Source organism: Pollicipes pollicipes, unplaced genomic scaffold, assembly GCF_011947565.3.
Source record: "Pollicipes pollicipes isolate AB1234 unplaced genomic scaffold, Ppol_2.1 Scaffold_2555;HRSCAF=2994_pilon_pilon_pilon, whole genome shotgun sequence".
NCBI lineage: Eukaryota > Metazoa > Arthropoda > Thecostraca > Pollicipedomorpha > Pollicipedidae > Pollicipes > Pollicipes pollicipes.
Genome location: NW_023596136.1, coordinates 21,720,276 through 21,741,949, shown reverse-complemented (window position 1 = coordinate 21,741,949; position 21,674 = coordinate 21,720,276). Strand labels below are relative to the sequence as shown.

Sequence of the window (21,674 nt, the reverse complement as noted above, 5' to 3'; positions counted from 1 at the left end):
ATCCACTTTCTTCTCAAAAGTTTGGGGGCTGAATGGAGCCCAAGTTAAGGGGTGAGGTGCGGGGAAGGGGCCGGAGCCCACATCTGATTAGGAAACTACACCCTGGCTGGAAGGCACAGTCCCCAACCGAAAAGGGGACTGCACCACTGCAGGACTATGCATCCTGAACATGCTGTTATCCGACAATTGCATTTTTTGTTTTGTTTTGAGCGGTTAGTTAAAAGCATAAAAATCACATTGTAGCAGCAACAGCTGCCGCATCCGAGGTCGCGACGGTATTTTCATTCCAACCACCGTAAGGTGACGACCCAGTTTTCTGTAACATGTGGGCCGCCCCCCCCCCCCCCGCTCTTCCCGATCTAAGGTTAACAATTACAAACAGGCAGGCTTCGACGGGCTCAGTGCCCGGATTCTCAGGGAATGTGCCGAGGAGCTGGCTATTCCGTTAGAAATAATATGCCAGCTTTCTCTAAACTCTGGCGTCTTACCCTCCATGTGGCAGCAAGCGAATGTGATACCGGTGCACAAGCAGGGGTCCAAAAAGCTACCTGAAAATCACAGACCGGTGTCGTTGGTTCCTATCTGCTCAACAATATTGGAAAAATTGTGAGCGAAAGCCTATTATAGGTTTGTCTGCCCGCTCTTCCCTCATCACAGCACGGATTCCTTCCAAATCTCTCTTGCATCACAAACCTGTTTTCTTGAACACTGCTTGACATCTATCTCAAAAAGTAAACAAACAGATGCAATTTGCACCGATTTCTCTTCAGCACCCATCAGCGTGAATCACCTTCTTCTGCTACACAAGCTTCGCTATTCTTTTTGCATCACTGGCCGTGCGTACAGCTGGCTGAAGTCTTACCGGAACAATCGTTCCCAACGCGTAGTGCTGAACGGCAAACAGTCCGACTGGATTCCAGTACGATCTGCTGTCCCGGAAGGCAGCATCCTAGGACCGTTGCTGTTCGCCTGCTTTCTGCCTGATGTTCCTGACCAAATCGAGAGTGAGTGCCTTGTGTACGCTGACGATGTAAAAATGGGTCGCCGAATCGACAACGTAGCAGACTGGCTTACACTTCAGGCGGCTTTGGATCACCTCAGTAAATGGTCCAAAACTGGGGTCTGAAATTGAGCCCAGTTAAATGTAATACCATGTCATTCACTCTCCGCACGTCACCTGTTCACTACTCATACGCACTAGGCGGTCACAGCTTGGATGGCTGCCAGCAGATTCGCGATCTTGGTGTCTTGCTGGACACCAAACTCACCTTTGCCGATCATATAGATTCAGCTCTCTCAAAAGCAAATAGGATGATGGGACTTCTCATACGAAGATTGCAGATGCTGTCATGCTCTCTTCAGGCGCGGTTCAATCACAAGGCTTTGCTTTGTGCCTTCAACGCTCATGTGAGACCAGTGATATGTGAGTGCGGTAGCGTTATTTGGAGTGGTGCTGCCGTTTCCCATCTCGCCCGGTTCGAAAGAGTACAACACCGCTTTCTCATGTGGTTGAGCTTGAGTAACCGGTCTCAGTGTCCTCCACTGGATTATGAGCATCTTCTCGCTTTCTTAAAAACATCATCTATCTAGGCACGCTTCGCTCAGTCTGACATCTTATTTCTACACAACGTATTTCATCACAGGCTTGACTGCGCTCACCTGACATCACTGTTTAGTCTGGCTACACCCGTCCGGCGTTGTCGGCATTTCGGCCTTTTCTACCAGCCGTTTGCAACAGTCAACACTGTTAAAAATGAATTTGGCGCACGACTTCCCGCTGTCTGCAATCAGTTTTTGAAGCGTTCTCCTTCAACTAACCTTTTTCCGTGCAACAAAATCATTCCGATCTGATTTGTTTAGGTTCGCCGGCACGCGTGGAACATTTTCTTGATGATTTGGTGTGTGTGTGTGTGTGTGTGTGTGTGTGTGTGTGTGTGTGTGTGTGTGTGTGTGTGTGTGTGTGTGTGTGTGTGTGTGTGTGTGTGTGTGTGGTGTGTGTGTGTGTGTGTGTGTGTGTGTGTGTGTGTGTGTGTGTGTGTGTGTGTGTGTGTGCGTGTGTGTGTGTGTGTGTGTGTGTGTGTCAGAGTGTGAGTGTTTGGTTAGGTCTTTGTTTTGCGTGTGTGTCTTATATTTTTTGTTCCTAAAACTGGACTGCTTTCGTAATTGGGGTTTTGCCTGTGGAATGCTTGCGTCCTAACTAAACTAAACTAGACTAAACTAAGCTTTCGTTGCATTTTGCTCTGGATAACGATTTAGGCTGTTCCAAATTTCTTCGGTTGGGAAATGACACTTTTTCACCCCTCGTAAAACTGCTGACTACACTGAATGAGCACGAGAGAAACTTGTCTGCAGGTCCAGCTAAACCTTGTGAACAACATTGTAGTACGGGCTGCGGCGGCCAGCCCGCGTAAAAGTAAAATTCCCCGTTTGGCTGTAAGAGAGTCCAACCACATTCTGGGTGGACTGACACATGGGGTGATGGACAAGTGGGGTGATGAATGTAGAAACAGAGGACACCTTTTCCTGAATAGCTAGTGACACACTTTTGCTATCAAGCACTTCACATGCCACGTGTCGGCACATGGCATGGCACGCAACGTGTAGCTTGTTTGGATAACAGAAAATACGCTCGCCCAAGTGCTTTGAGATAGAGAAGGCAACTGCCCCTCCCCTCTCGTTTCCGTCTCCAGCGCCTTTTCAGCTGTCTTTTGGTATGAGCCTGTGCGGCTTGCGATTGCGATAGAACATGCTTTTCAAGTCTTAGCAATGTTTTTTGTTGTCAAACAACACCATATGTCTTCAACTTGCACTTAGCGTCATTGTGTGTCAGCTCAGTAGGTTTAGAATTATATGTTCTGGAAGTCTCACTTGGAGTCACATGCCACGCTGGCAGGGTGAGCGCATGACTTCCAGTTTGACGCCGGCATCACTCACACAGTACTCGGGGTGCCGCAGCCGGCGGTGGAGACCATGAAACCGCTGGAGTGCACCTGATCCGGCTTCTGCGTCAACGAGATGACATTGCACGGTCGAGAGTCGTACAACTAAAGCAAACCAGGAATATGGTCGTTCATTGATCCCCTGTATTGAATATCAATAGACAAAAGCTTACGAACGTGGATTTTGGTGCGCTCTTAGGCTGCCTTTGGTCTTAGGCTCAAGCAAGTCTTATCTGGTATATGCTGGGGAAAGGTGGAGCAAATCAGCAGTACTCTTTGCATCATAAAACCTGCAGCCTTCAGAGCCCCGCTTTGTCGAATGTCTAGGTCCCACCGTTCACTGACTTGTCTGTTCCCGTTGGATGGAGCCGCGCGAGTGTGCTTGGCCACGTCCGGGTCGGGAACCCCGGCCGAGGAGCTTGGGGCACCTTAGTTTCTTGCGCTGTTATAATCGACCGCTCCTCAAAGATAGATCATCCAGGAAGGTGAGACACGCGTGCACTCCATTTAGTACACCGTCCTAGGCTAGCTACATCGATATGTCTCATTTTGTCCTGTCGCGTGATCTGCGCGACTGGGGCCCTATCCAAATGCCAACTGATCTGTGAAGTTGGTAGTTTATTCAGCGATTTATTCAGAGACTAGTTCCGATTTCGTTTAAAACACGTCATATGATCAGCTATGACACGATAACGTCGAAAGTGACGTTTATTGTGCAACATCATGTGACCTTCACGATCAAAGCCAAGGTGAAAGGACGAGGATTACATATAACCGAAAACACATCTCTCTGCAGGTTAGATGCGAGACCGCCAAAACTCACAATAAGAAGGTTTTTGTCCCCCACCCCCACCACCCCCACAATGAAAGAAAAATCGGCAAATCCGGGTAAGGCACTGGTGGTTTTGAAGGGGCGGTGTTTTCAAAATTATTTGCGATTCAACCACCAAACTCTCACCGCAAAATTACGCCCCTGCAGGCTGCTGGAGTAAGCCGTCTTCCTTTCCCCACATACTGCACTTTCGTCATCGCCTCTAGCTCCAGCCGAGTTGGATGGAATTCGTCCCCTCCTTGCCGCGCTCGGCGTTCTCAGAAACGTCGAGGACCTTTCCGCTCCACGGGGCGCCGCCGCCGGCGCACCGCTCGCTCGGACGACACGTTCGGCCAAGGTCACCGCCAGCTGGCGCTCGGGCTCGATGGCTAGCCGTGGAGATGGCACCTATCTAAGTCGAGTTGGAGGAGCGCTCGACCTATGAAGTTGACCCAACCTACCGCAACACCTAATTTCTCCCCGCATTTCAGCCATTTAAATTGGTTTTCCCGACGTCAGGGATCGATGTGTTGATCGTCCCAATTAGCCGTTGCGGACAAATGACTTCCCATTTCGAACCAATGTGGTACTGGGGTTTTGAAACAAGGTCGTAATTGGGTGTATTTTGCAGGAAACATCTAAGTAAAATTGTTCGCTTTTGTCGCCGGAGCGGGGTCTCGTTTACTCTGCATGGACGGTTGTTCGAGCGCAACAAGACCGTGTGAACAATGGCATGTTCTATTAGCAAAGCGACAGAATGGTCGACACGTGTCTCCGTATGTCACTTGTGTCGCGTTTGTATCGTCCTGTCCGGCCCTGCATCTAGCCTGCACAGACGTTTGTTACTGGAGCTGGGGTGTTTCCCGGTCACGTGGCCGCGTGTCGCGCAGACAGCTTTGACAAAGAAAGCTCACAATTTCAGTCTCGCAATCCAAAGAACAATGGGCACGTGTTCATCATTTTCGCATACATACACGCGCGGCAAGCTTGTATCAGTTTGTGTGGTTTTGCACCTGATTTTGCGGGATGTCCGTTGTTGGACTTCAAATTTTAGATCGGCCGGCCAAGAGCCACCGAGACTACTTAAACACCAGCCGAAGTGGCACCTCCGAAGGCGTGAGAATGGACCTGAAAGCGACGAGACGGTCGTTACATCTCTGCTATTCAGCCACACGTGCACACGTACTATGTGTGCACCAGATTGGGCAGTTTAAGTTGTTGGGAGGTCCGCTGTTGGACTCGGCAATAATCGACCGCCGACCGTCAGCCGCTTCCGCGCCTGCTTGGGTGCACCTTGGCGCCGCGTCGCCGGAGTGGCGCGCATGCAGTAAACAGTGGGGAGGAGGCCCCTCGAAAGATTTAAAAGTGGACCAGGATTGGGGAATACCGGATATGCTGGGAAAGGTATTTTCGAATTAAGTTGCTAATCTGCTGTGAATGGCTTGGCATGGTACCAATCTTATTGTCATGCTATCTTAGTTTGTAGAGGGGATCACTTGGTGTTTTTTAAGGGGAAGGATCATGTTATTTCCGAGACATTCCACGATTTTTGAAGTTGCCAAACTGGATTGAATGGTATATTATTACATGGCAATGAGAAGCACTTGACAGCCAGATCCTAACTGCATTTTTGGTGGAGGCTTTGATATAGAAGATGTGGTGATGACCCTTATATGACCATGGTAATGACCTTGCCAATTGCCAATTGCAATCAACCATCATAATTTGTGTGCTTTTACCATGGATGCTTGTTTAGTTTCTTCTATGACACCAGCACTTCCTGTCAGTGTCCCACATACTGTACATTTCTGGCTGCACCAGCAAGCAAAGGATGGTGAAAATGGGTGCTAGCCAAAGTTACCTGCATCATCTGGTGCAATCTATCTCATATAAACCAGAATTGCACATCTATTTACCTTTCAGCACAATATTGCATGACCAATCATGTACCTGCCAATATATCAAAATACTGCCACATCTTAGTTAACCGCATTGCTGGGATGGCAGTTACTATCCCTGTAGGTTGTATGAGGTTCCTGGCACCAACAATGTAAATTGGGTCTCTTATGTTGGTTCAATCTCCTGCAACATGTTTTATTGGAAGATGACAATATTGAGGGAAAATATGAATTTGCACAAAGCCTTCCTTCTTTGGACATGATGTCCTGGCTTTAGCCACTGTGCTGTTGAATAAAGTGTAAAAAGGACACACTAAGGGAAAATACAAATTGTCATTTGTTCAAACAAAATTGGCAAAATATGTAGAGAAACACAGGTTGGGGGCAGGTGAGTTACAAACTTACAACACCTTCAGTTCCCCCTACCCCAGTCAGTCAGTTGCCAAAAGTGACAGTCTGGCTGCACAGCTAGCTGATTGTGACTGTCTGCTGCTGCAAGCACTGGTTATTTTGTCATTTGATGGTAAATGCATGGCAGTCAAGTTTGCTGTGAATGTACAATCATCAATCTGCAATGTAAGCCAACAGTTTGCTGATTTGGGTAATCAACCTTTGCCACAGACATGACATCTGCAATGCAGATGATATCAGCCAATGTTTGGCTGATATTTTCCCTAGAAGACCCATGAGTGAATCTTATTACTGAACACTTGTTTTGTTCCAGAGCCACCAGCATCCAATTTCTACTGAGATACATCAACTCATGGGTGTGCCTTTTTTGTGCTGATGGAAGCACTTAGGATCCAGTCAACTCAATATTTGTAACTTGCTGGAAAGAAAGCCATTCATTGTAATTTTAGGTTCACAGGCATTGCATGAGGGCTGGTGAGTAAGGCTATCCCCAGGGAGAAACTTTTACTGGCAGTTTTAGAATATTCATTGAGGTAAAATAAAACAAAATTCAGTGATATTTTGAAACCTAGGCCAAATGCATCTTTGACACCCCACGTTGCTGTCCAAAACACTTATGGATCTGCTGCTGTTCATTTTGTGTGGACCTTTGAAATAAATGGGGACTTCTGAGTCTTGTAAACTTGGGCCACTGGAAGGCGAGCTCTGTGGTATTTGTGCATGTGCAAAGCACACACTTGGCATATTGTCAGATTTGTTAGGGTGCAAATCTCATGTTTGGAATACCAAATTTTTTGTACCTGTTAACAGTACATGTTTCTATAAAACTGTGATGACCACCAGAACAAAAATGGGCTGTTCATATACTTCATGATGCATGGAGGAGACTGGGTAGGGGTGGAAGACAAGCTTTGATAGAGCATACTGTAAGACTCACTGCAGGGGGGGGGGGGGGATAGTATGAGGTGAGGTTTTGACACTGTAATATTCTCACATTGCAAATTGTGTTAGTCTTTGAAATAGAAATTGAATCCCAAAGCTTTCCTAGGTGGTCTACTGAATGCAACATACTCAGGTCTAAAGAATGGGGTCAATTTGGCCCCCTTGCTGTGGTATGGAAAAATCTAAGAGCTGCAGGCACAACATTGCATGTCAGATATGACTGCAAACTCATTTATGTCAAAAATTTATGTTTGATGATGGCCCACTTGATTATGGGAGGCCTAATTGTTTTCATTTTTACCTTCTTGAGCTGGGACATCAGGCAAAAGCTGCTGGAAGATGCAATTCTGTTTGTATTTGGGGGTTAATACATTGCAGGAGATGGGCCTTGATTGACTGCACAGAAGTCTACCAGCGCTTTTCATTTAACAGTGGTGTAGTGAACTCTAAAGCAATGCATCCAGAGGGTTTGGCAGATTTTCTTTGTCCTTCGGATATGGTGAGGACCCCTTGAATGTAGATTGTGGATCAAAACTTAGTTACAAATATGTACTAACATGGCTTGCCCATGTATGTCCAGGAATGTTCAACCCAAGGCGCATTTGATTAATGACAAAATCGTGTAACATAGGTTTGGACATGCGCGACAACGAATATCCCGACGCCCGGTGTTGCTGTCGCCACAGCCCCCCACCTTTCCATGGCGTTCGCCCTGCGACTGATGAGATAAAGATGAAATAGACGTCCCAGTGGGTTTTAAATGCTATAAGAATGACTGGAAGATTTTCGGAAGCAGTTTTCACGGCGGTCATTTTCGCGCGCAGGGCGTCCACCGCCTGGTGTCATCTGCAGTGACCAATGCGGTTTTGGCTTGCGGAAACTACAACCCATGCCACAGCTGTCCTTGCTCCTAAGGTTCCTAGAGCGCAGACTCAACACTCATGTAATTTGTTTCACGAGTCGATTTTGCAAAAAGATAGACATTTTCATACAGACATGGGTTGGCTTCTTGGGGTTCCGACCTGATTTCGATCTCCTGTATTAAGCACTAATGAGACCCCCGTTCCTTTTCCAGACAAGGGACCCGTGGGTAGAATAATGTGGCACCTTATCGTTCCCGCCAAGGGCTGAAGGGCCATTCCGTCCCAACGCGGGATGTCTACCGGCTTCCATTCGGGTGACACGGGGCGGGTTCTAGTCGACTCGGAGGACCCAATTAGATAGATATGCCATACATTGGTCTCTTCCCTGACGTGGCAAACCCTCTGGCCTGGGCAGTTGGCCCCATATAGATACAAGAGCCCTCATTGGCTGCAACAAAATCCATGATTGCCGCAGGGGCTTCAATAATTGGCACGGATGATCCAGCTCGGCTGAAGGCCCCTTGGCTCAAATGGGATGGGGGTTCCCCGTCCGGTGCTGCGACAATCACACAGGGCTGTTCTATTGGACTCGCGTCACTAGGTCTGATATGTCCTTACATTGTCTTAAGAACCCGGCCAACGCGCGAGGCCCTTTGGCATTCGAGGTCCAGCCCTGTTCCTGTTTAGAAAATGTTGCGCTAGTCGACCCAGGACCCATACCGACATAGGGTCCTTGTTCGGCGCTGTGGGCCCCTGACCGTCCCAGAGGTCCGACCAATGCAAATCGCGAACCCTGCGTCGGAACCCAGTCCTAGTGCTTAGACCTGCGCGGGGCGGCGGTTCGGTGTTGGTGGTCCCTCGCCGAAATAGAGGCCCGCGCTGTCCCGGCGGGTTCTAAATCGGTGCAAAAGGCGCTCTGACTGACATTTAAAGGCGAACACCACCCTTGATCTACAGATTTTCTATGTGGCCATCCCGAGTCACAATAATTACATTGTCTGTGTCTAGTGTCCAGAATTCGCAATCTATCCGCTCACCCTGTACAGATGCTTCAGCAAAGCAAGTCATCTTTGTGTATGCATCTAGGCTTTATATATATATATATATATATATATATATATATATATATATATATGTGTGTGTGTGTGTGTGTGTGTGCGTGTGCGTGTGCGTGTGCGTGTGCGTGTGCGTGTGGGTGTGGGTGTGGGTGTGTGTGGGTGTGTGTGCGTGCGTGCGTGCCTGCGTGCGTGCGTGGTCCTCAATTAAATTCTTCATAGACAACAAGTGCAATGAATTTTGCATCATTAAACCTTGTTTTTACTGACAATAAAGCTGTATGTTGCATTAAACTCACCTCCACACTCCTGTAATCACAGGTAAATTTACAGGCTATTCACCCAGTGCTTCAGTTCATGTCCTTCACAAGAAAGTAATACAACATGATTTTCTGACTTGCCACAGGATGAACAACAGGTGGTTATTCACAATGGCAAGAAGTACCTGCTTTGTGAACGGCCGGATGTCACGGAAACCATGGAAGAGGTGGGCGTGCTTTGAATACTCTTGCTGAAATGTAATTTAGTATGCTTTGGCACGCTTTGAATGGTACCTCGGGTTTGCTTGCTTGCTTTTTGTGTGTTTAGTGTTGTCTAGTATGAAATATTGGCTTGTCTATTAGTGGCACTTGTGCGTGTATGTTCATGCAGTTTGGTCATGCGTATGGTTATGCTGCATGCTTGTGCATACACTTATGTATATGCTTGTGCTTGTGCATTTTGCAGTCTGCTTATGTGAGTGCTTGACGTCCTGCTATAAGACGTATGCCTTTTATTGATCTAGCTGTAGGTTTCTGATACAGTTAAGAAAGGCATTGAATTTCAAACGATTTTGCAAACTTTCTTCAGTGTTGAACTTTGGCGGTTACAAAGGAAAAACATTAAACTGCCACAAGTGCAGACAGTGTTTTTTTCACTGTTTCGTATTTATTTGACTTGCCGCTTTGGTTTTGGGGCAATTCCTCGACAGATGGCCTTTATGTTTTAATCAACTGACAAGATAGGAGCAATGTTGTAGTTCTGTGGTCACCTTGGCCTTCAAAGGTAAATCAAGGTCACTGACCTTAATTAAACATCAGTGGCCAGTCACCATTGGCCATTGGCCTCTTGCTTAGAACAGATATCCAGCTTCACGGCGGTTGTGTGAGAAGATTTGGGACACTTGAGACGCGAATCTTGAGTCTTATATTGTTTTATGTTGTTTAATCCCAAGGTCATAACCTAGTAACCTCAAATTTTGACACGTGCAGTTACAGTACAGTTAAAGTTAGTTCACGTACAGAACAGTCTGCCCTGTGATTTTGGTGCCTAGCTAGCTTAGTTTTCGAGATATCAAGGGGTCAAATCAATCCCCACCTGAGCGAAGGGTATCCAGTCGGCCACCCGGGGGCGTGTTTAGGCCCGTCGCCGTTAGAAGCGGCGGAACGTTTAAATTCCGTACACGGGTGGCGCGCTGCGGAAACGTGTGTCCGATTCCTCTTTGATCTCCAACAGTCGTTAAGGGAAGCAAAACAAAACTCAGTCTTCCATTAAAGGAAATGTTCCACATTTGAAGATATTGAATCAAGTGTTAGATGCGATGAAATTGGGCTCACTCATAACTATTGATATACTTTTTAGTGGAGAGGATGCTCTAAGATAACACAATTTCTCTGTGTCGTGAATGTGCTCCTCAGTGCGTCATTGTTTGATTACGTCATCGCACTTTGTACAGCATTGATTGAGCGCCAATTGACGGCCGTTATATCTGGAAATGGCACTCACGAACGCCAAAAATAGAAGTATCGACAGGCTTTTCTTCTTTTTTTCATTTCGTGGCCGCGATTGCCGTATGGCTAAAAGAGTAGCAGGATTTAAATGGCGTTATAGCGTCATGAATGCCTGGATGACCTTGAAATAGTCTCCCAGAAAAGGTGCGCATCTTCGCGGACGTGTAGCTCGGAAACTAGAGGGGTTTAGGTCTTACGAAGGGCAGGGCTTTGAGCCACCAAATGATCTTCAGGATGGCTGTTTCAGTTCAAAAGCCCTTTCAAGCGTGGAACACTCCCTGTAGGGTTTTTGTCACCGGACTCGGGGAAGGTATTTGGACTTGGCATTCGATTTTGTATTGGTTGCTGAAAGCAAACACGGCAAACTGCTCGTTTGACAGACCCACCGATGCCGTCGAGTGCATTTTTGTCATGCGAGGAAGTAAAGACATTGCTCACATTGTAGCTCTTAAACCTTCTCGTGATAATGCATATTTGCGATGTTAAAGCTGCTTCATACTGTTCTGAACATCCGTCCAAAGGTACAGTTTCTGTGGACCTAGATGCACGTTTTTTACGCGATATCAAAGCAGATTGCAATGCTGTCAGTACTATTGCATTATGCACCAAGAAGTCGGATACCACACAATTGCTCTGGCGACAAGCCCTCGGACAAAGAACAGCGCTGTGCCAGCGGAACCACTAGGTTGTATCCGGTACAAGAAATGCAAAATGTTCCCGCACAAATCACAGCAGCAGCAGCACCGTGCCATGGTCGGGAAAACGGTCGCGCCGGTGCATGGTTGACTGGGATTGTGCTTTAGCACATAGTTACGATGCATGAGCTGCGTTATCACCTCACTGAGCAAAGGCTCACACTTGTCTTCCTTAGGAACGACCTGAACTAATGTGCATAAATGAACCGTGGTACAGTTCCGAAACAGAAATGATCCCGTGTATGCATTATCCTTCACGTTGTCCAGTCTATACGCTTTACGCCCACTCCTTTCTCCCTCGGACACTCCCCGCATACATGTGCCAGAACTAATGCTGGCTCTTGTGCTAGGACATCGAAAGATATTGTTGTATTTCTTTCCAATTATTTTTGCGTGCGTTATGCGCTTATCGCTTTCTTCTCAGAGGGGCATTTAAGATGACACCGTCATCAACTATCTGCAACTTCTCACCCATGGACACCACCAAAGGTCAGGTTACTGACCGATACGCAATCTGCATGACCTCTCACTGACTTGAAAATGGTGCTAACGTTTTTGTTGGGCGACGAGCTTTCATATGCCCTCGGTATCGGCTGTATGTCGCATCATATGCAGGATGAATACAGGCCCATGCCGTGACCTCACTGTTGACCTCGATGGACGTTACAGAGTTGGAGTTGCATAAACAACTGTGTATGATCATGGAAATGCGCCATGCATGGTAAAAGCAATGTAACGTATCGTGGTCAGTGTGTTGATGCCGATCGGCTGATCAATCTATGTCGATCATCATCACAACGTATGGCAATGCCCGGGTGTCCTTCCTTATTTTGTAGTATAATTTTTGGGAAAACTTATGAATGTAAGGAAAGGTCACGCGGTCACGTGGCCAAAAAATGACGACGGGAAGTGCTCATCTCTGTGACATGGATGCAGGAGATCATCAGCTGTTGAATGGTATGGAGTTTTGATGAGACTGAACAGCCATTGTATATATTAAAATGAGGTTCTACTCCACTTTTACAGATTCTTCTTAAATTCTGTGACCTCCGTCTCGTGGACCATGCGACTCAGAAGCCTAAAAATATTTGGGTGTGATTTCTGGCGTAGATGAAGGCGCGTGCGAAATTTAGTCCAAATTGGAGTGGTCATGGTGAACAATTTTAGGCCTACCTTGATGATTTGTCCTGGAATAGACCGCTCAGTAATGCTGTAATCACTAGCATATGCGACGCTATCAGCCTTGCACGTGGTCCATGTTGGCACTCAAATCTGCGGTATTGTGGCGTCGGGGAATTTCTGCCGAAAAGAAAAGCGGTACGTGATTCATTGAACCAATAAGGCTAGATCATAGAAGCTGATGGTCTGCCTTGCTCATGACAAGTATGATAAGTGCTGCAGCATGCTTATGTTGTGAGATGCTTGCAGCACGTACAAGGTGTGCTTGCGTACTTCATGGATGCGAATAGACACAAGCAGACAGGCGGGTTCGGGTAACAGTAGGTAAGCAAACACGTAAGGAAATGCTTGTTTCTTTTCTGTACTAAATAATTTTTGTGTCTTTCAGGAACTAATGCGAGGCACAACTGTGGCATTTAAGTGTGAACCTGAGAAGGAAAGCTTTCTGCAGTGGATGAAGCTTTTTCAATCCTTTACTAAAAGGATATTTAGTATATCGGGATCCAAATCCGGTGGAAAGCACGTTGGATACAAGGTAAGTGTGCCGTGTTTCTAAGTGACATGCCAACAAGCCAAGTTCAGTGCTGGTCTAATAAGTACTGCTTGCATGATCGTCCTCATCCTTCTATTTCAACTTGGTAATGTTCCACGACCAGACTGACAGGCTGGAGAGTCAGATGCTGAGTCGAAGATAATCGTGAGTACAAACACTATATATATATATATATATATATATATATATATATATATATATATATATATATATGTGTGTGTGTGTGTGTGTGTGTGTGTGTGTGTGTGTGTGTGTGTGTGTGTGTGTGTGTGTGTGTGTGTGTGTGTGTGTGTGTGGTGTGTGTGTGTGTGTGTGTGTGTGTGTGTGGTGTGTGTGTGTGTGTGTGTGGGTGGTGCGTGCGTTGCGTGCGTGCGTGCGTGCGTGCGTGCGTGCGTGCGTGCGTGCGTGCGTGCGTGCGTGCGTGCGTGCGTGCGTGCGTGCGTGCGTGCGTGCGTGCGTGCGTGCGTGCGTGCGTGCGTGCGTGCGTGCGTGCGTGCGTGCGTGCGTGCGTGCGTGCGTGCGTGCGTGCGTGCGTGCGTGCGTGCGTGCGTGCGTGCGTGCGTGCGTGCGTGCGTGCGTGCGTGCGTGCGTGCGTGCGTGCGTGCGTGCGTGCGTGCGTGCGTGCGTGCGTGCGTGCGTGCGTGCGTGCGTGCGTGCGTGCGTGCGTGCGTGCGTGCGTGCGTGCGTGCGTGCGTGCGTGCGTGCGTGCGTGCTGCGTGCGTGCGTGCGTGCGTGCGTGCGTGCGTGCGTGCGTGCGTGCGTGCGTGCGTGCGTGCGTGCGTGCGTGCGTGCGTGCGTGCGTGCGTGCGTGCGTGCGTGCGTGCGTGCGTGCGTGCGTATTGGCTTATTAGACCGTTGTCTATGTCAGAAGTATCATTCAAGTCGGATGGATTTCATCCTTAAGCCATATTTTTGGGGAAAACGGCCATCGCCCATGTGTTCCGCTTTGACGCCACCATGCCACTTTTAAGAAGAGTGCGGAATGTTTACAGCTTTTGATTACGTCATCCTGACATATTCCAGGCGTGGCTTCGCTGTCACCTGGAGGTACCCGATCAACGTGGCCACCAACGAAAGAAAATTTCGGAGCAGAATTTGGGCTGCCCCACTCGGATGACTGTCACCCTTAAACGGCAGGCTGTGAGGTGCGATTGTCATATATAATTTTGTACAGTCCTATGCGTGATTGTGGCATGTGGATGCAGTCGCGGGGGGGGGGGGGTAACCTCCCATACACACAGGCACATATGCCTGCGCGCACACACACACACATAGCCGGACGTACTCGCTTCTTCACGCGCGAGGCAAGAGTGTAAAATTGTTCTGCAAGAGTGTAAAATTGTAGTGATGCCGTACGACAGTCGGTCGTCAGTACATCGAGTACTGGAACGATATTCAGCCCTGGCGGGCTGCCTTTGACTTGACAAGCGTCTCGGTACCTTCCGATCGTATTCAGGCTGTCTGGCTAATCGAGGTGGTCATGTTCCCTCGGGGCACGTAACCATATTACGAGTGGTATTTGACGGCGGCATTTGGATAATGGTTTAATGCTTTGTGACCTCTAGCGCCCCCGGTCTTCTCGGAACCCTGACTGCTTACGGTCTCGGCGTCCCGTGGCGTGTCTGGGCTGTTTCGGCAGCCCTACTGCCTCTGGGGACCCTGGTGCTTCGGGGCCGGGGTGTTCCAGCACCTGCGTATTGTTTATGATGATCAGTATTCTGTTTCTCATGAATTTTGGCCCACGTGTGTTCTATGGTCTTCCGGGCGTTTCTTGCGGCTTTGATATTTCAGGTCGCCACAATATGTTTGAGGATCCTGATATGTTCTTCAGCGCGGCTGCGATTATAATGTTTCGGAATGTTTTTCAGTGTCGTTGTGCTCAGGTTGCTTTCGGTTCTGTGCATTTCCGTTATTCGCTTCCATCCGGTCTACCTCGCATGAAGCGTCTTTCCCAGCAGCTTCTCGTGGAATGGGCCTTGCCTGCGTTTGGCGGGGGAGGGTATATCCCATTTAGAGTCCCCCTTAATCCGCGCATGGACCAGCACGCGCACTGCATATAATGCATCTAGCAGTCATGCGTTATATATTATGGCACAGCTGTCGTTAAGAGGATGAAGGTTGACTCATCCTAAGATGCAGGTCAGCATTTGTATGAGATTTTAAACTGGGATAGCCGTTTCAAGATCATTCCCTGTAGTTTATAGCCATGACCTCACTTCGAACTTCACACACTTTGAATGCTTCAAACCCTCTTGTCCCTGCTCTTGATGCATGCGGAGTCATGCAGCCTTTTTTGGGCCGCCTTTTTGAAAGTCAGCCAGAAATATGTGTCCACAAAGAAATGTCACGCGACTTCCCCACCTTTTTGGTTGTTTCGCAAGACTCAACTCATCACATGCTGGGTTCACAAATACTAGGAGCTCGCATGTCACTCTTTTATCTAAGAACCACATACCCTGTCATCACGTGACATCTCCCGACCCCGACACAGGTCACGCCGCGCTGAGCTCACCCTGCTCCACCAATCATTACGCTGCACGTATTCGCGTATTGGGATCTAACCAATCAGAGGCCTGCTTTGGTCGCACCGTGGCCAACTCGCGGGGCAAGGCAGCGCCGGGTGCCGGTTAACTCAACCTTACAAAATCACAATATTAACACCCAACAGTTGTAGTGTACTCACAGCCAAGAAAAGTGCTGGCCCCCTGCAGTTTTCGTGTTTGAAGTGGTTCAACATCAAGCGTCTCGACGATGGAAGACAATTGGCTCACAATCAGGTTGGGCTACCGTTTGCATGTCTCCATCGAGAGCCGCGTTTTGCGACAATTAACACAGGTATTTGGATAGATACTAGTTAAGACGAGCATAAAAGTGATAATGAAATAACCGTAAGAATGGCGCCGTCAACGTACGTGCGAATGCAAGTAAATAATATGCCACAACGGAAAACATACAAGAACACCACGAGAAAAGACCGAAGCATACACACACGATCTAGGGACATGAATTCACACGCATAAACCTCCACGTCACCTTGCCTTGTACAGAACAAGTGACTCACGCAGTCGCTGCAGCGGTCACTGACGTCGCCAGTCTGGCAGCGACTCTGACGTCATGACAACGTTCCATGACGCAATCAAACGATGAAATTTTAACGAGCATATTTACTAAAATAGTAATAGTTTGCTATTATTAAGAAATGGTATTGCACTTCAAGCACACAAGTAGTTCCAAGTGAGATGGTGAACATCGTTGGACCGTAGATATGTTATGTGCTACCAGTTGGATACGGGCAGTGAATATTGAGAGCGGCTGGAGTGGAACGCGGCAATGTTAGCGTGCGTAAGTGACCCTATGGTATAAACTGATCGATCCACGTCCTTTGCCTTCGCAGGAACAGAAGCCGGTTGCCCTACGCAAACCATCAGATGAGAGTGACCTGCAACGGCAGGCCCCACAGCCATGCGAAAGACTCGCCTGTAACGCTCAGGTTTAGACGGGTCGGAGAGGCGACAAAGGAGAGAATGCTGGGGCTTCTCGCTCAGCATCACTCGCCACCAGAGGCGCTGAGAATTCTGAAACAGCAACTCCAGGAGGAGTATGGGACAAGCTATGAGAAGATTTCAGCTGACCGTTCTATCGTACCCGATTTAAGCTACGTTTATAGGTGAGCGCACCTGTGAGTACAATCTCTACTGAGGCGATGAGACATTGTATTGGTTTTCACCTTGACTCGGGGCCTAGCGGAGTAGGTACTCCCACATCACGCTTGCACAAGGCATGATGTTCTCCTCCAAGTTTTACAACGGGTATTACAAGGGTATTACAACTCCGGATGTGCTGGTGTCCGCTGGCACGCTGCTGACATTTGTTGTATTTAAGATAGCATACCACACCTTTGTGTTTTTTACTTGTGTTGGATTAGGTGTTCACGATGCATTCAGTAGTACCAGTTTTCTCGAGATCGTTCTAAGAAGTTCAGAATTTTGACTCGGAAGTAGCTGCTCCTGAGGGAGAAATCCCATGGGACTCCCTGCTCACCACTCTGAAGGTGATACCTTTCACTTGTTTTGGTTTTTCCGAGGGTGTATTGTATGATGTTTGGAACATACTATTTATCAGCAAAGTTGTGTAATGAATGCTGCGAAAAATTTCAACACTGTTTTGACAACAATATACACGAACATGAAGGTAATGTCCAGTGAATTTAACGAAATGTTATACTATGCCTTTGATTTCTCCCCTATGTCGCTCACCGAAATGTATCTTCGGGGCGCACTTAGGTTTTGGGGATGGGAGTATCGCGTGGTCCATAATGGTATGGTCAATGCAACTCAATGGTTCAAACTTGAACCAATGCGCGTCTCGGTACCAGGGCCACTTGTCGCCCGCTGGCCACTCACAAACGTTCTTTCGATCATAGCAGTAGAGGTGTCACAGCGGTTGGACTGACAAATAATTAACATCGATTTCCTTAGTGTGTCTTGACGGTGCTACAGTGACACTACCCAGTGCTGTTATTGTGCGTAACTAGCCCCCTTAAGTCACACTTTTGGGAAGTGTCGTACCTTTGGAGCATGTTTCAAAAAGAAAACCTCAGTGAAAACCTCGGGACCAGTTACGTCTAATTAGAACACTGGATAGTGCCACTGCAGCACCACCAAGATGCAATAAGGATATCATTTTAATCATTTTTGTTTCAAATTACGCTATCAACGCTTTGTAACAACACCACACTTCTTCCTTTCTTGGTAGCCCAAGAGTGTATCCCGAGTCCGCGACAGCTGCGGTTGTCGCGACCTCCACCGTCCTGATAGCAGCAAAATTTAATAAGGGTCGTTGTCAGTCTAGAATTACCGCTTTTGAGCCCTTTCAAAACCGTACATTACGGGCCTGCGGGCTTGAAAGTGACAACTTAATCGGAATGAATGATGTCAGTACAGATGGACGTATGCGATTGGCATAGCCGGCGGCAGGGGGCAGGCGCCGAAAAGCGCATTGATAAGTTTGCACCAGTACGTCTTTATATACCATGTGATACCCGTTTTCCCAAAGCCGAAGTGCGCCTCGCAAACAGCCCCTGTGCTCAACGACATAGAGTAGATATCAAAGTCATAGTGTAACATTTCGTTGAATTTGCAGGTAATAGCCATATGTTCGCGTTTCATTTTCTCTAAAAAAAAAAGTGTTCCCAGCTTTCGTAGCATTTATTACACAAGTAGGTATTGCATTTTTTATTATTATATAATAAACAAGTATTATTATTAGTATTTAACAAGTATTTTACAAGTATTTTAGTGTTTTTACAAATATTTTAGTACTTTAATATTTAGTATTATAGTACTAAAGTATTTTCACAAATAAGTGTTTTGCGAACAGTACATAATGCACACGCTGAAGAGAATGTTCCACACCTGAAGATATTGAAGCAGACATGATATTTAATGGGACTAGCTCACGTACAGCTATTGATATACTTCTGAATGGAAAAAACTGCTCCAGACAACTCAATTTCTTTGTTTAGTAAATACGCTCATCAACACGGCATTATTTGATGACGTCATCGTACCTTGCACAACATTGACTGAGAGCCAATAGACGGCTGTATATCTGGAAATCATGCTCATGAAAGACAGATGTGAACAACTCTACAATTGTATTTTTGACCTTGATTGCTGCATGGCTAATGAAATGACAGGATTTTTATGACGATGTTTTGACGTCATGGATGCCAGGGTGACCTTGAAATAATTTCCCCGAAAAAGTCTGCACATCGTTGCGGGCGTGTAGCTCAGAAACTAGAGTGGTTTAGGTCTTAAGAAGGCAGGGCTTTGAACTGCACCGAATCTTCAAGGTTGGATGTTTCGGTTCAACATCCCATACAATTGTGGAACACTCCCGTAAACGAGCGAAGAAATTAAATGTCTTGCCTTCATAGTGGTGAGCAGGGAATCCAATTAGATATCTCTCACACGAGCGACGTCTTTAAATCGAAATTATGAGCTATTTATGAAGACGGATTTCGAGAAAGCTGGTGTTACCGATCAAATCGGACGCGTCGGGTCTAACAATAAGGGAAAAGTGCAAAAAGATGGTTTTCTCGCTATAAAGCATATGTGGTGTACTTCACCCATCCGCATTGCGTCCTGAAATATATGTGGTGTCTACGATTGTATTATTGTAGAACTAGCAGAAAGTTTACATTCTAACGAAGTTAAATACTAACAGCTCACAGATGTTAGGAAAATTAGTCTGTTTCCGTCGCGCATAAAAAACGATTACAATCAGATGAGGTTAATCCGCCTGATCCCGTCACACATCTAAAAAAGATGGTGTTAAACGAGTTCATTTACATCATGGGTGGCGTAAGCGAATGAGTTAGATTTTAAATCTGCACACTCGTACTTGTTGTTCATTCGGCTTGATCGGGTACATAACAAATGTCACAATGCATACTTCCTTACCTCAGATAGTGGTGAGAAACCATCAACATGTGTTGCATAAGCTGCGCTGTTTCAGGGACATTTTCACAAGAAGTGACAAGGAATGTTGACTACAGTTATTTAGCTGTAAAGATGGCTATATCCAGCTTAATCTAATCCAATTTGATTGGGTCCCGCCGGATTGCCCCATCCAGCACCGTATCAGTATGCCTGAGGTGTACGAGATGGACACCCCTATTTACATTAATTCAATCACTCCGTGAGCAGAGTTGCACCATGTTGTCATCATAAGGTCGATATTCAGCCATTAACATGTTGTCTTCCAGGTTGTACTACATGACGTACGGCAAGAAAGTGAAGGAGAACAGGGCCTTAACAAGAAAGACAAGGAGGGCGAGTACAAGTCGAAAGCAAGAGGAAGTTTCTGGAACGCTGGGCGGTCCGGGAGGCGACGCAGACGCAGCCGTCGCCCCAGCGACAACACAACTGGAGCAGGTTCACTCCCTGAATGGTGCCTCAAATGTCGTTTTCGTCGACTCCTCGGGACATTTCCTGAATGAGTGGCTCGTTGCAACGGAGCCATCAGAGCCGGGCGACCCGGATGGTGGCTCGTATGCCTCTGCTGACGCTCCCGGTGCCGACGACGCCTGGTCGGCGGGCCCTACGGACGTGCCTGCCGAGGACCCGAGGCCGCAGGACTCCGCTGCGACCGCGACCGTCGACCAGATCGCACAGTGGGCAGCGTTCGTGAACCAGCAGATTCTGGAAGAAGACGACGGCCAGTGGCAGGCCGCCTCAGACGCTTTTCTGCGGCAGTGGGAGAAGCTCACCACCGCCGGGAGATTGTCGGCTCTGCGCGAGTTTGGTCGCGCGTCGAGACGCAGTCGAGGCGCCGCGCCCGTCGGCGCGCGATGCGCGAGCGTGGCCGGCATCTCCGGAGGACGTGTCGGAGTGACAGTGTCTGCCGCTGGCCCGCGAGAGGTGTCCCGGGCTGAGTAGCCCTGCGCTGCCCAATCGCTGCCCATCAGTCAGCGGCTCCACGAACTCTAGCTACTCGCATGGACACCAGGCGTGTTGCAATTCTTGACGTGTTCAGAGCTGTCGCCGCCTGGCTCGCACTGGGTTAGTTGGCGGCAAGCCCTGAAAGTGGGCCCAGACCCCATGCTCCCCATATCTTTTTGTGCGTGCGTAGCGTATGTGGTAGCTGGATGACTGGATGGATGGCGGCTGGAAGGATATTTGCCAGTTCGTATGCTCCACCGTGCGTATTCGTATGCGTTCCATGTAATACCATCCATAGCGTTATGCCCTCACGCTTTCAATGGAATTGTTGTGCTTATCGCCTGCATTCCAGCTGTGACACAGAACAAGGGATTAATAAACAGATTTCCCCCGAAAAGCCTTGATATGAAAAGCTGCCCGATGCTCGTGCTACCAAATGGTCGGGTGTATTTGCCTGAGGTTACGCGAATGCAGTCTCTCACGTTATACCCGTGAGGTATATTCACAGCGTGGTATATGAGTGTGCGTAGTATGAGCAATGCATGGCGGTGACATGCAAATGGTGGGCGAGATGCAACCATTTGTTTCCACGCCCAAAATGGGGGAAATATCTTTAAAATGTTTTAGTGCAAGGTTGATAGGTGCGAGCAATGGCCGCTTGTGATTGAAATATTGTTGAAATGTAACTGCTAGCGGTCCGTGCACGTATGTATATATTTAAAGCGTAGTGATGTATTTGAATTCAGGGTTGACTTCCGATTTCCATTCAAATGTAGTTGCAAGTAAAATGTAACGGCACCCGCTGTCCGCGAATATGTAGTCCGTTTTGCGGTGTCCCAAATACAGATGTGCGATGAGGTTGGCTTATTTTTCGACGAATGTGAGATCCCGGATGACTATCCAGGGGCGCCACTTCATATACTCTCGGACTGCCGGACCCTCCTCTCTCCACTAATGCTGATTTGACCCCGCGCTTCTCGCTATCCCCCTCCCCCCCCCGCCGATGCCCAAGTAAAAAGTAAACACTGGCTCCCAAAAATGAAAATTTTCTGAACTGTCGGCACACGGCACGCCTAAACACATCCCAATGAGTATGCTAATTTGGTACGAAATA

At 47.7% G+C, this 21,674-nt stretch overlaps 1 protein-coding gene across 3 annotated transcripts; it reads left to right on the top strand.

The window, feature by feature from the left end:
* The first annotated feature begins 5,023 nt into the window (after positions 1-5,023).
* On the top strand, positions 5,024-21,419 carry LOC119111388 (uncharacterized). Of its 3 annotated transcripts, none has more exons than XM_037235212.1 (6): positions 5,024-5,154; positions 9,326-9,406; positions 12,951-13,097; positions 14,139-14,260; positions 16,510-16,782; positions 19,885-21,419. In XM_037235212.1, the coding sequence occupies exons 1-6, from the start codon at positions 5,143-5,145 to the stop codon at positions 20,555-20,557; spliced, it is 1,308 nt and encodes a 435-aa protein (XP_037091107.1). In that variant the 5' UTR covers positions 5,024-5,142; the 3' UTR covers positions 20,558-21,419. The 3 variants fall into 3 exon arrangements, with proteins under 3 accessions (XP_037091107.1, XP_037091099.1, XP_037091114.1); XM_037235204.1 differs by lacking the exon at positions 5,024-5,154 and adding an exon at positions 6,149-6,224; XM_037235219.1 differs by lacking the exon at positions 5,024-5,154 and adding an exon at positions 6,474-6,533.
* The last annotated feature ends 255 nt before the right edge of the window (positions 21,420-21,674 follow it).